This window comes from Physeter macrocephalus, chromosome 17 (assembly GCF_002837175.3).
Source record: "Physeter macrocephalus isolate SW-GA chromosome 17, ASM283717v5, whole genome shotgun sequence".
Taxonomy (NCBI): Eukaryota; Metazoa; Chordata; class Mammalia; order Artiodactyla; family Physeteridae; genus Physeter; species Physeter macrocephalus.
The window spans coordinates 8,283,077-8,295,947 of NC_041230.1; the positions used below are offsets into that span (position 1 = coordinate 8,283,077).

Sequence of the window (12,871 nt, forward strand, 5' to 3'; positions counted from 1 at the left end):
ACTTAGAGAAGACCTTCTAACATTTCTCTTATGGTAGATTTAGTATTGATGAACTCTTACTTTTTGCTTTTCTGAGAAGTTCTTTATCTCTCCTTTGATTCTAAATGATAATCTTTCTGGGTAGAGTATACTAGGTTGCAGGTTTTTCCCTTTCAGCACTTTGAATGTGTTATGCCACTCCCTTTAGATCTGCAAAGCTTCTGCAGAAAAATTGGCTGCTAGCCTTATGTGGATTCCCTTTTATATGACCCTTGTTTTTCTCTTGCTCCCTTCAGAATCCTGTCTTTTTCTTTTTTGTTTGTTTGTTTGTTTGTTTTTGGCCATGACCCGAGGCATGTGGGATCTTAGTTCCCTGATCAGCGATTGAACCCATGCCCCCTGCAGTGGAAGCACAGGGTCTTAACCACTGTATTGCCAGGGAAGTCCCTCTGTCTTTAACTTTTATCATTTTAATTTTATGTCTTTATGTGGGTCTGTTTGGGTTCATCTTGAGACCCTCTGTGTTTCCTTTACTTGGATATGTTTCTTCAGGTTTGGGAAATTTTCAGCCATAATTTCCTCAAATATATTTTCTTTCTTTTTAAAAAATTTTTATTTATTTATTTTTAAAATTTATTTATTTATTTTCATCTGTGTTGGGTCTTTGTTGCCACATGTGGGCTTTCTCTAGTTGCGGTGAGCGGGGGCTACTCTTCATTGTGGTGCACGGGCTACTCATTGCGGTGGCTTCTCTTGCTGCAGAGCACAGGCTCTAGGCACGCGGGCTTCAGTACTTGTGGCACGTGGGCTCAGTAGTTGTGGTTCATGGGCTCTAGAGCGCAGGCTCAGTCGTTGTGGTGCATGGGCCTAGCTGCTCCATGGCATGTGGATCTTCCTGGACAAGGGCTCGAACCCATGTCCCCTGCATCGGCAGGTGGATTCTTAACAACTACGCCACCAGGGAAGCCCTTCAAATACATGTTCAATCCCCATCTCTCTCCCTTCTTCTGGGACCCATATAATTCAAATGTTGGTATGCTTAATGTTATCCCAAAGATCACATAAATGGGGACTTCCCTGGTGGTGCGGTGGTTAGGAATCCGCCTGCCAATGCAAGGGACACAGGTTCGAGCCCTGGTTCGGGAAGATCCCACATGCCATGGAGCAACTAAGCCCGTGCACCACAACTACTGAGCCTGCACTCTAGAGCCTGCGTGGCACAACTACTGAGCCCGTGTGCCACAACTACTGAAGCCTGCCTGCCACAACTACTGAAGCCTGCGTGCCTAGAACCCGTGCTCCACAAGAGAAGCCACCGCGATGAGAAGCCTGTGCACCATAATGAAGAGTAGCCCCCTCTTGCTGCAACTAGAGAAAGCCTGTGCGCAGCAACGAAGACACAACGCAGCCATAAATAAATAAATAAATATTTTTTTAAAAAGATCACATAAAGGGTTATCATTTTTAAATTTTTCTTTTTCTTTTGCTGTGTGTTTTTTTTAAGCCTACAGCACCCAGTATTTCCAGGCAGTCTCTCATCCAAGTACTAACCAGGCCTGACCCTGCTTAGCTTCCAAGATCAGGCACATTCAGGGTGGTATGGCTGTAGACTTTTGCTGTTCTGATTGGGTGATTTTCATTAGGCTATCTTCCAGATCCCTTATGCATTCTTTTTTGTCATTTAGTTGCTATTTCTTCCTTCTAGTGTGTTTATTTCAGCTACTTAATTCTTCAATTCTGTTTTTTTAAAATATTTTCAGTTCCTTGTTAAAATTCTGTGTTCATCTATTCTTTTCCCTAATTCAGTTAACATTCTTATTTCCAGTGCTTTGAATTATTTATCTGGTTAATTATTTCTGTTTCATTATTTTTTCAGGACCTTTCTTTTGCTCTTTCAGTTGAGACCAATCCCTCTGACTTTTTTTTTTTTTGGCTGTGCCACATGGCATGTGGGATCTTAGTTCCCTGACCAGGGATCTAACCCATGACCCCTGCAGTGGAAGCATGGAGTCTTAACCACTGGACTGCCAGGGAAGTCCCTCTGACTTTTCGTTTTGCTTAACTTTCTCTGCCTCTGTAAACTTAGATGAAAGTTACCTATTGCAGTCCTGAAGGGATGTTCTTATGTGGGAGTGTCCCTATACAGACTGTAGGTGCCCAGTGCCTTTGGTGGGAGAGCTGGATTTGTTGTGGACACAATCACACCTTTCCTCAGGGTGTGCTGGCAGCTATCACTTTGGTAGGAGGTGGGGCTGGAGATGGAGGGGCTAGAGCTGGAGCTAGGAGTGAGGTGGGACTTCTCTGCTCAGTAGCTGTCACTGCCCTATTGGGGGCGGGGTCTGATTCCAAGTTGTTGGAGCAGAAGTCCTGAGGGTCAGGCCCAAGCTGGCTGTTTTCTTTAGGTGTGTGCTTTCCCCTCTCCCAGCACCAGGCCCCTTGCCCCAGGTGGGGGGTGCTGAAGCAAGGGGGGGGGGCCTGCATGGGCGCTCAGCCCATGTCAACTATAGACAGAGGTCTGAGCTGTCTCCAATGTGCTTCCCAGGCAGACACCAGTAGTTGCTTCCCTTGCTCTGTTCAGATGCGGCCCTGAGTGCTGGCAAAGTTCATCTTACTCCTTCCAATGCATTCAAACTTTCTTTTTTTCCTACTGCTTCAACAGAGTGCTGGAATCTCTCCTCAGGAAACCTGGACTTCTAAAAGGCTGTCTCATCTGTGGGTGTCTGCTCAAATCAGCAGTCTCCAGGTTTACCTTAATTGCAGCCAAGAGGGACTAGGGCTAGTTCACAGACTCCTGCTGGTTCAACAGCCCATACCAAGGACTGTCCACGTATTACTTGATGCACAGGTGGTTGAGACTCCTCCCAGGTCCGTTGGTATATAGCGTTGGATCGCACAACACCCACAGAGGCAATTTGTGGATGTATGCCAAGTTTTAGTTGTTAAAAGGGGACGTGTGTGCAAAAATGATGGGCATCTTATGCCACCATGAGGCTGATGTTATTCTTCAGTGTTCAGATTTTTATGAAGGGTCTATCCTATTTTTTAAGTTTTAGAAACATAAATTTCATGAGGTATTTTTCCTTCTTACAGTTTACAGTCTTTATTTTTCTTTAAGATGAATTATTCCTTGTTCAATAAGGAATAAATGTTAATCAAACTTTTCCTATATTCACTTACATAGATGTCTTTTTTCCATGATAATGTCTTTGATGTTGAGTAAGGTATAGATCACAGTTAAAAGTTTTTCCATAAATAACAAAGACTGAGAAGATAACAATGATGATGGCTAAACTAACCAAGTATTTATTATGTGATGGGCACAACTGTAGAATCCCCATAACCAGCCTCTGAAGTACACTAATTAGGCCCACATTACCATAAACACATCGTATATGCATACAAAAGGATCTGGAAGAATAAGTAAGTTGGTTATGTTGGGGAAGTAACTAAGGTTGGGATGTTAGTCAAAGGGAAGTACAATTTTACCTATAATGTATAAATCAGTAAAAGCAGAAGAGAGCCACATATTATCTCTAAAATGAACAACAAATAAAGCAGACACATTCAAAAGGGGCCAACAAGGTAACTCTTTATAATGGCAAAATTTTCAGTATTTGACAAAATGGGGGTTTGATAAAAACAGGTAAATACTTTTAAGCCAATGGAATAGTAACAATATATTCACAGACAAAGAATATTAAAGGCTGGTTATAGCATAATCATACTTTCTCTCAAAAGCAATGCGAGATGTAATCTTACAGGATTTGCTCCAAAAGTTTGACAGTGATTGTCTATGACTGGTAAGATTACAGATAACTATAGCTATTTTTTTTACTCATATCTACATTTTTATGGAGGAAAATTGTTCTGCAAAAAGAATAGTATAAGTTTCTAAAAGGAAAATAAAACAATCTTCCAAAAGGTACATATCCATAAGATACTGAAGGATATGTAGAAGTAACAGTAACTTAACACAAACAGGGTGACACACAGATACATAGACAGATATGCAAATTTTAAAAACAAAGACTGACCTGATATCGAAGCTTTATATGTATAAAAATAAACTTACCATCAAACATACAATAAAAATATATAAAAATAGATATGGTTATTAAATAAATGGTGTTAGTATGAGAAATGGGGGAGGGAGAAAAAGGGTAAATTAGACCCTCAATAATTTAAAATAATTTTAAAATGCATCAGTAATTCTGTATACTTCACAAAAAATTAAGAACATTAAAAAGAAAGTAGCAGGGTTAGCCCCCAAATAAATTTCGATGCTTAAAATAAACGCAATATACAATAAAAAGGTTTTTCAACGTATAATATTCACAAGTATGAATTTTCTGAAAGTAATGAAGGAATGAATTAGATAAAAATATTCAAATATTTTATTCAGAGTGTTTATTTCTGTATGAATTTTCTCAGACTGACTAACTGGTAAAGTATAAGTATATGTACCTTAATTACATTTGTAGGGACTCTCACTAGTATGAATTCTCTTTATTGTATGGTTCCTTAACTATGTAATTCCAATTTATAGTTTCTCATTCACAGAGCTTCTTACCAGCATGACTTTTCTTATGTTGCTGAATTTCTGAACCCCTCTCCAAAGCCTTCCCACAGCCCTTACATTCATAAAGTTTCTCACCAGTATGTATTCTCTGATGCTGAGTACGGCTCGAGCCAGTACCAAAAGTCTTCCCACATTCCTTACATTCATAGGGTTTCTGACCAGTGTGTATCCTCTGGTGCCGATTAAGGGCTGAACCACTACTAAAGGACTTTCTACATTCTTTACATTCATAGGGTTTTTCACCTGTGTGAATTAGCTGGTGTTGAATAAGTTTTGAGCCACTACCAAAAGCCTTCCCACATTCCTTACATTCATAGGGTTTCTCACCAGTATGAATTCTCTGATGTTGAGTGAGGTCTGAACCAGTACTAAAGGCCTTCCCACATTCTTTACATTCATAGGGTTTCTCACCAGTGTGCATTCTTTGATGCTGAATAAGTTTTGAACCACTTCTAAAGGCTTTCTCACATTCCTTACACTCATAGGGTTTCTCACCAGTGTGAATTCTCTGATGTTGAGTGAGATCCGAGCCACTATTGAAAGCCTTCCCACATTCCTTACATAAGTAAGGTTTCTCACCGGTGTGAATTCTTTGATGTCGAGTAAGGGCTGATCCAAAACTAAAAGCCTTCCCACATTTGTTACATATATATGGTTTCTCACCAGTATGAATTCTTTGATGCCGCGTAAGAGCTGAACCACTACTAAAGGCCATTCCACATGCTTTACATTCATAAGGTTTCTCACCAGTATGAATTCTTCGATGCTGAGTAAGGTTTGAACCACTGCCAAAGGCTTTCCCACAATCCTTACATTCATAAGGCTTCTCACCTGTGTGAATTCTGTGATGCCGAGTAAGGGCTGATTCAAAACTAAAGGACTTCCCACATTCCTTACACTCATAGGGCTTTTCACCACTGTGAATTATCTGATGTCGAATAAGGCCTGATCCAAAACTAAAGGCTTTCCCGCATTCCTTACATTCATATGGTTTCTCACCAGTGTGAATTCGCTGATGGTGAGTAAGGTTTGAGCCACTACCAAAGGCCTTCCCACATTCATTACATTCATAAGGTTTTTCACCAGTATGAATTCTTTGATGGTAAGCAAGGTTTGCACCACTACCAAAGGCCTTGCCACATTCTTTACATTCATAAGGTTTCTCACCAGTATGAATTCGCTGATGTCGAATAAGGACTGATACAAAACTAAAATCCTTCCCACATTCCTTACATTCAAGGAGTTTCTCATCAGTATGAATTCTCTGGTGCTGGGTATTGAAAGTGGGTATGTCTTCAGGAGTAAATATCATTTGACTGAAATGTCCTTCCTGAGATTCCTGTTTTCTCTCAAACTGGCTTTTACATTCCCAATCACCTCTGAAACTTGAACACTCAATGCTGTTTTTTATAAGTCTTTCCATTATCTCCCATCAGGATGATTCTATTCCATAAATATCCTTTTTCAGAAATAATTCTTGGTCTCAACCTTGATTCACAGTCTGAAAGAAAATATAAAAACATTCACTTTTTTTGTGTTCTGGGAGAAATGAAACTTTTATAATAGGAAAAGACTTAACTGAAACTCATTTTCATATAGAGTGGCTTATACAGTTCTCATATATGATTGGGCATTTTGACAAACAGATAAGGAAACAGAATGAGAAGAAACACTAGAAGGTGAAGGAGTTATTTAGGAAAATAGATTAAGTCAATTGTTCCTAAATAGTGATTTAGATAAAAATACCCTAAAGACATGGGGAGCTCAATAAATATAAAGATGTCCAGGCCCCAACTCAATTTTGTCAACTAGTGTCATATACATTTTAAAATGAGTATAATTATCATTTAACCCATTTCTTAGGGTTGTTTGGAGCTTTAAGTAACTACACCAGGAAGGAAAAATCTAGGCTAGATGGTCATAAATTGCATATAATCTGATGGAGATAGAAGAGAAAGTTACTTCAGATGTAGCAGTATCTTGATGAAAGATTAATGAACTGAGTAAGTCTGGAATGAGCAATAGAGAGTGAAGATTCTGTTATGGTTAGAATATAGTTTGTTTATGCCATTTGGTAAAATCCGAAGTCTTGAGGCTAACCTCGGGAGAACCTTGGGAGAAGAAAAAAGGGGACTTAGCAAAGGCCAAAAGCAGAGTAATTGAGAATGTAGTTTTAAAATCAGAGAAAAGGGACAAGAAGATAGGAGGTAATGTGATACTTCTGGAAAATTACAAGGAGGATGCAGATAGATGAGTACTCTGAACCCCAGCTCTGAAGATTATTGAAATAATTCTGAAATCACATTAATGCGTTGATATTTACACAGTTGTATAAAGTAATGCCACAGTGTTTTGTAGCTATTATTTTGGAAGACTTATATGCCATAAAAGTGACCAGGAAAATAAAAGGATTCAGAGACATCAATTAAGACCCTGAACAAATAAATAACTCAAGCCACAAAAGGTGAAAACATTTCAGCTCCATTCTCTTCCTACAATACTCAAACAGCAAGCTTGTTTAGACTCGGCCTAAATATGTCTTGAAATTGTTCTTTCCATCCCCACTGTCAGTAGATAATTCTAGCCAAAATTATCTTTTACTTGGATATGAAAGCAGTATTTTATCTAGCTGCTTGCATCTCCAGTTTTGCACCCTTAACAGCTAGAGTGATATTTAGTCTGGCACTGTTCTGCTCAGAATGCTTCAATGGTTTCCCACTGTCCCTCGGATAAGACCCACACTCCTTAACTTGGTCTTTAAAATTCCTCAGAGACCTGCCTACTGCCTGCCTCTTCAAGATGATACCTCTCTCCTATCAGCAATAAGCCATAGTTACACTGGCCTTACTTCATTCTTCAAATGCACTAAACTGTAACATGCCCCTCCCCAACAATTTAATCTGCTTGAAATATTCTTCCATACCTCCCTTCCCACTGCCCCCACTCTTCACCTGCAAGTTTCTGGTCATTGTTCAGATCTCTGCTAACTGGCATACCCTAATAAAGATCTTTTCTAAATACTCAGTCTTAATTTTGCACATCTCGCCATTATTTCTCAAAGCACTTTTTTACTTTTCTCTTCCTTTCTTTGTGTTTAGTGTTTGGTAATGAATGATTACACATTTATCCCCTACAATTGCAAATTTCCTATATTTTTTAAAGCCTTTATTGAATTTGTTACAATATTGCTTCTGTTTTAGTTTGGGTTATTGGCCCCAAGGCACGTGGGATCTTAACTCCCCGACCAGGGATCAAACTCGCACCCCCTGCATGGGAAGGCGAAGTATTAACCACTGGACCACCAGGAAGTCCCCAGCAAATTTCATATTTTTTTGAATGTTGCTTAATGTCTGTCTGCTACCATAGAGCCAAGATTGAGGAACGCAAGGGTAATGTCTGTTACTTTAGTCAGCTTGAACCCTGGCACACACAAAAAGATCAAAATACATTTACTGGGCTTCCCTGGTGGCGCAGTGGTTGAGAGTCCGCCTGCCGATGCAGGGGACACGGGTTCGTGCCCCGGTCCGGGAAGATCCCACATGCCACGGAGCGGCTGGGCCCGTGAGCCATGGCCGCCGAGCCTGCGCGTCCGGAGCCTGTGCTCTGCAACGGGAGAGGCCACAACAGTGAGAGGCCCGCGTACCGCAAACAAGCAAACAAACAAAAAACAAAAAACAAAAAAAAAAACATTTACTGAATGGCTAATATAATAAATTACTCTCAAAATTCATTATTCTTAAAAATAAACTTCTAAAAACCATATTTCTCTAGAAAAGGATATACTTTCTCTCAAACAGTGAAAGTGAATCACATGTGGTTATTCCTGTCCTTTAAAAAAATCTCACTAAAAGGAACGAACTGGCTTTTTAACAAAAGAAACCCACAAAGTCAAAGAAAATTGAAGAGGAAATAGCAGCAACAAAACTTTTGAAGCTGGAAAGCGTGAAGAGAAATGACGAACAACTTAACAAAGAAAGATGAAACCTAACCCAAAAGTAAGGAAAACCCAGAAGGGGATGATTTATGCTGCAAACCCAAGAAAGGCTTAAGAAATGGGAGTATTACATACTTAAGAAGGTCCACTAACTGGCATACAAAAATTTAAATCAGCTTCTCAGTGTCCAGTCTATAATACTGATACTCTATAATACTGATAAAAATATCATCATTTGAGGAAATCCTGTAACATAAAAGATATTAAACAAAGCCCAAAGGAACTTAGAAGAGAAACCACATAGGTAAACAAAATTCCAGAAGCCACCACTAATATCTTCAGAGGGATATGAGAAGCCATTTCACATGATAGAAGAATAGGATAACATAAAAGGAATAAGAGGCAAAAAAGAATACTTAGAAAATGAAAATATAAAGTGGGAATAAAAACATATCATTAGAAGAGTTAAAAGATAAATGAAAAATCTCTTTAAAAAGTACAAAAATATGGGCTTCCCTGGTGGCGCAGTGGTTGGGAGTCCGCCTGCCGATGCAGGGGACACGGGTTCGTGCCCGGGTCCGGGAGGATCCCACATGCCGCGGAGCAGCTGGGCCCGTGAGCCATGGCCTCTGGGCCTGCGCATCCGGAGCCTGTGCTCCGCAACGGGAGAGGCCGCAGCGGTGAGAGGCCCGCGTACCGCAACAACAACAAAAACAAAAAGTACAAAAATATGGAAGTAGAAAATAGGAAATGTATAACACAGGGAACTATATTCAATATCCTGTAATAACCTATAATGGAAAATAATCTGAAATATATACATATGTGTGTGTATATATATATATATATATATATATAACTGAATCACTTTGCCGTACACCTGAAACTATCACAATATTGTAAATCAACTATACTTCAATTTAAAAAAAACAGAAAATAGGAAAGACATTGGAAGGTCATGCAAGCCAGGTCAACATCTAATGGGAGGAGATCATTCTTGAAAGTGTGCCAAGTATCAGGCAAGATGTTAGAAGGAATGAAGGAATCTGAAAATTGCCATTTTGAAATCACCAATCTAATCATTGATTCAGGCAACGCTCCTCAATGGATTCTAAAATCAGAAAGTAAATGGTCAAGATAAGGGATATTCACTTAGTCTCTTAGCATCAATCCACATATGATTTACTAATTAAAAAGGGAAACATGTACCTTTATACTGGAAAGGTTTGGTACTCAGTACCTTTAACCTTGAATGATGAAACTTGGTATCATCAACAGTGGAACAACCTGACACTCTGCCTTCTGATGTAATGCAATAGAATAAACCATACCACCTTTGTCAAAATAGGTAAGCTGAATCTAAGCCTCCTATTTCCATAAGAAAACCATCAGACAAATGGAGGTTGTGAGACATTCTATAAGGCAACTGTCTTGAATTCAGTGTCATATAAAGCAAACAAAAATGAGAGGCTGTTCTAGATTAAAAGAGACCAATGAAGCCCAATGACCAAAATAATACATGAATCCTGATTGGATCTGAGATCAAGCAAACAACCAAGTAAATAAACAAAAACATAACATCAGCTAAAAAAAGACATTTGGGGGAACCACTGGAGAGATCTGAACATGAAATGTTTGAGGTGGTACTAGTGAGTTTATATTAATTTTCATAGATTTGATATGTCATTGTTATTGTTTGGAAAATGTCCTTATACTTAGGAGATGCACGCTAAAAGTATTAAGGGTAAATGTCAGGATGTCCCCAACTTATTTTCAAATGATTCAGGGGAAAAAAATGCACACGCACACACACGCACGTGTGTGTGTGTATTTAGAAAAATAAAGCAAATAAATAAATAAAGCAAATGTGGTAAGATGTTAACAATTGGTGATTTTAGCTGATGGCTATATGGGGCAAAGAACTGAATATTCTTTCAAATTTTCTGTATGTTGGAAAATTTTCAAAGAAAACAGAAACCAGAAACAGATTGTTTTTAAAAGTAGCATTTAAGAAGATTTTCCAGAACTGAAGGACACAAATCTCCACATTAAATGGGCTCGCTTGATACCTAGTATAAAGAATAAAAATTATTCACACTAAGATATAATTTCATTAGGTTCCAGGACAGTAGGAACAAAGAAAATACCCTAAAAGAATCCAAACAGTAAAAAAAAAAAAGTGCATAAATAAGACCAGGAATGAAAATAGCTTTGGAGTTCCCAAAAATATTCTAAGCCAGAAGTCCTAAGTTCAAATTTCTGAGAGAAAATAATAATTAGAATCCCATGCCCTGCCAAAGAACCAATGCACTGGTTGAAACAGCCCTTTCAGATATGCTAGAACTCACAACAAATTTAACACATTTATCTCTTCTTACATGCCATCTACATCGAAAACCCATTTTGATATCTGGAGTTTTCTTGGAGTAAACCAAGAAACAGGAAGGAAATAAATAGGAATTCATAGTCTTGCCATGATTTCCATGTGAAAGGTAGAGACTTGATTGGGAAAAAATGAGATCCTTAAATATGGAACTGGGACATCTGGTTGGGACCCAGATGAAACTGACAATTTTGAACCTCCAACTTGCTTTGGGCCTCTCTTACCAGTGGAAGAAGCTTGCAATCCAGTGTCTGGGAGACTAGCTTTCCTCTGACTGAAAACCCTATAATAACATCACCTGGAGCAGTACCTGAAAAGGCATGCTAATTCTCCTCATGACCCACCAGAACCATTCTGTTGCCACTAGACCTGTAACAAGGGTCCAACCTCAGCATGTTCCAGAGGAACAAGTAGATACTATGACCCAGGAGGAAATAACTTACTATTAGTTTGCAAGAGCTGCCAAACCAAAATACCACAGACTGGGTGATATAAACAACAGAAACTTATTTGCTCACAGTTCTGGAGATTAGAAGTCCAAGATCAAGGTGTCAGCAGGTTTGGTTTCTTTTGAGGCCTCTCTCCTTGGCTTGCAGATGGTTACTTTCTCACTGTGTTCTCACATGGTCTTTCCTCTGTGTGAGCATCCCTGGTGTCTCTTTGTGTGTCTAAATTTCCTCTCATATAAGGATACCAGTCAGATTGGTTTAGGATCCACCCTAACAGCCTCATTTTAATCATCTCTTTTAAAACCCTGTCTCCAAATATAGTCACATTGTAAAGTACTGGGGGGTTAGAGCTTCAACATATGAATTTGGTGGGGGACACAATTCAGTGCACAATATTCACTAAAATGAAGGTTATTGAAGCACAGTGACACTACTCTAACTGTATCTTTTTGTATAGTTTTAACGTTTGGAACCATGTTCATACAATCAAATAAACAAGAATGGATTAATATTAATTAAAAAATCAAACAGAATACAAAGGGAATAAATGAACCTAAAAGTATTTGAAATGAATAACGTAACCACAATGAAAGAGCAGATTAAAAAATGAATCCAAGGGGCTTCCCTGGTGGTGCAGTGGTTAAGAATCCACCTGCCAATGCACGGGACACGGGTTCGAGCCCTGGTCCAGGAAGATCCCACATGCTGTGGTGCAATTAAGCCCACGCGCCACAACTACTGAGCCTGCAGCAACGAAGACCCAAGGTAGCCAAAAATAAATAAAATTAAATCTTAAAAAAAAAAAGACTAAAAAGAGACATGATAACTAAATTCAGTGTGTGATCCTAGACTGTATCCTGGATAGCAAGTCAGGGAGAGAGGGTGTGATGTAAGTAGGATGAATTGCTAAAAGAATATTATTGAGACTAGCAAAAAATTTTGTATATGGACTGTTACATAACAATATTGCACTGTTGTTTAAATTTCTTATTTTAGTGACTGTACTGTGGTTATGTAAGAGAATACTCTTGTTCTTAGGAAATAACACACTGAAGTGTTTAAGGGTAAAGAGGCAAATGTCTGCAACTTATTCTTAAATGGTTCAGATAAAATGTGTGTATTGTGTATGTGTGTGTGTCCTCACATGCATATATAGAGACACAGAACAATTGCAAGTGCACACAGGAATGATAATACAAATGGGGCAAAATGTAAACAATTGGTGAATCTGAGCAAAGGGTACCCAAGAATACTTGGTACTATTCTTGTAACTTTCCTACAAGTTTGAAACTTAATCAAAATTTAAAAGTTACCCAAAACAAGACGTATTCCTAAATAATTCTCATGTTAAATATGAAACTAAATAGAAATATAAAATACCTAGAAATGAAGTGAAAAGGAGATCAATACATGTAAAAAACCTGGACACAGGAAAGAAAATTACCCCCCAAAAAAGAAAATATAATAACATTAAACTCCCTTTAAAAAATAAAACTGATTTGAATTCAATACTGCAACAAAAGAATCTCCAAAAAAAGCAGAAAAAA

The 12,871-nt window shown here is 38.6% G+C and overlaps 1 protein-coding gene across 1 annotated transcript; it reads right to left on the minus strand.

Moving 5' to 3' along the window:
* Positions 1-3,192: 3,192 nt before the first annotated feature.
* ZNF345 (zinc finger protein 345) lies at positions 3,193-6,005 on the minus strand. The gene has a single exon (XM_024132477.3). The coding sequence runs from the start codon at positions 5,979-5,981 to the stop codon at positions 4,530-4,532; it is 1,452 nt and encodes a 483-aa protein (XP_023988245.1). The 5' UTR covers positions 5,982-6,005; the 3' UTR covers positions 3,193-4,529.
* Positions 6,006-12,871: the final 6,866 nt, after the last annotated feature.

Coding starts and splice junctions, on each gene's coding strand:
- ZNF345 (XM_024132477.3), bottom strand. CDS start 5,981: ATGGAAAGACTTATAAAAAACAGCATTGAGTGTTCAAGTTTCAGAGGT.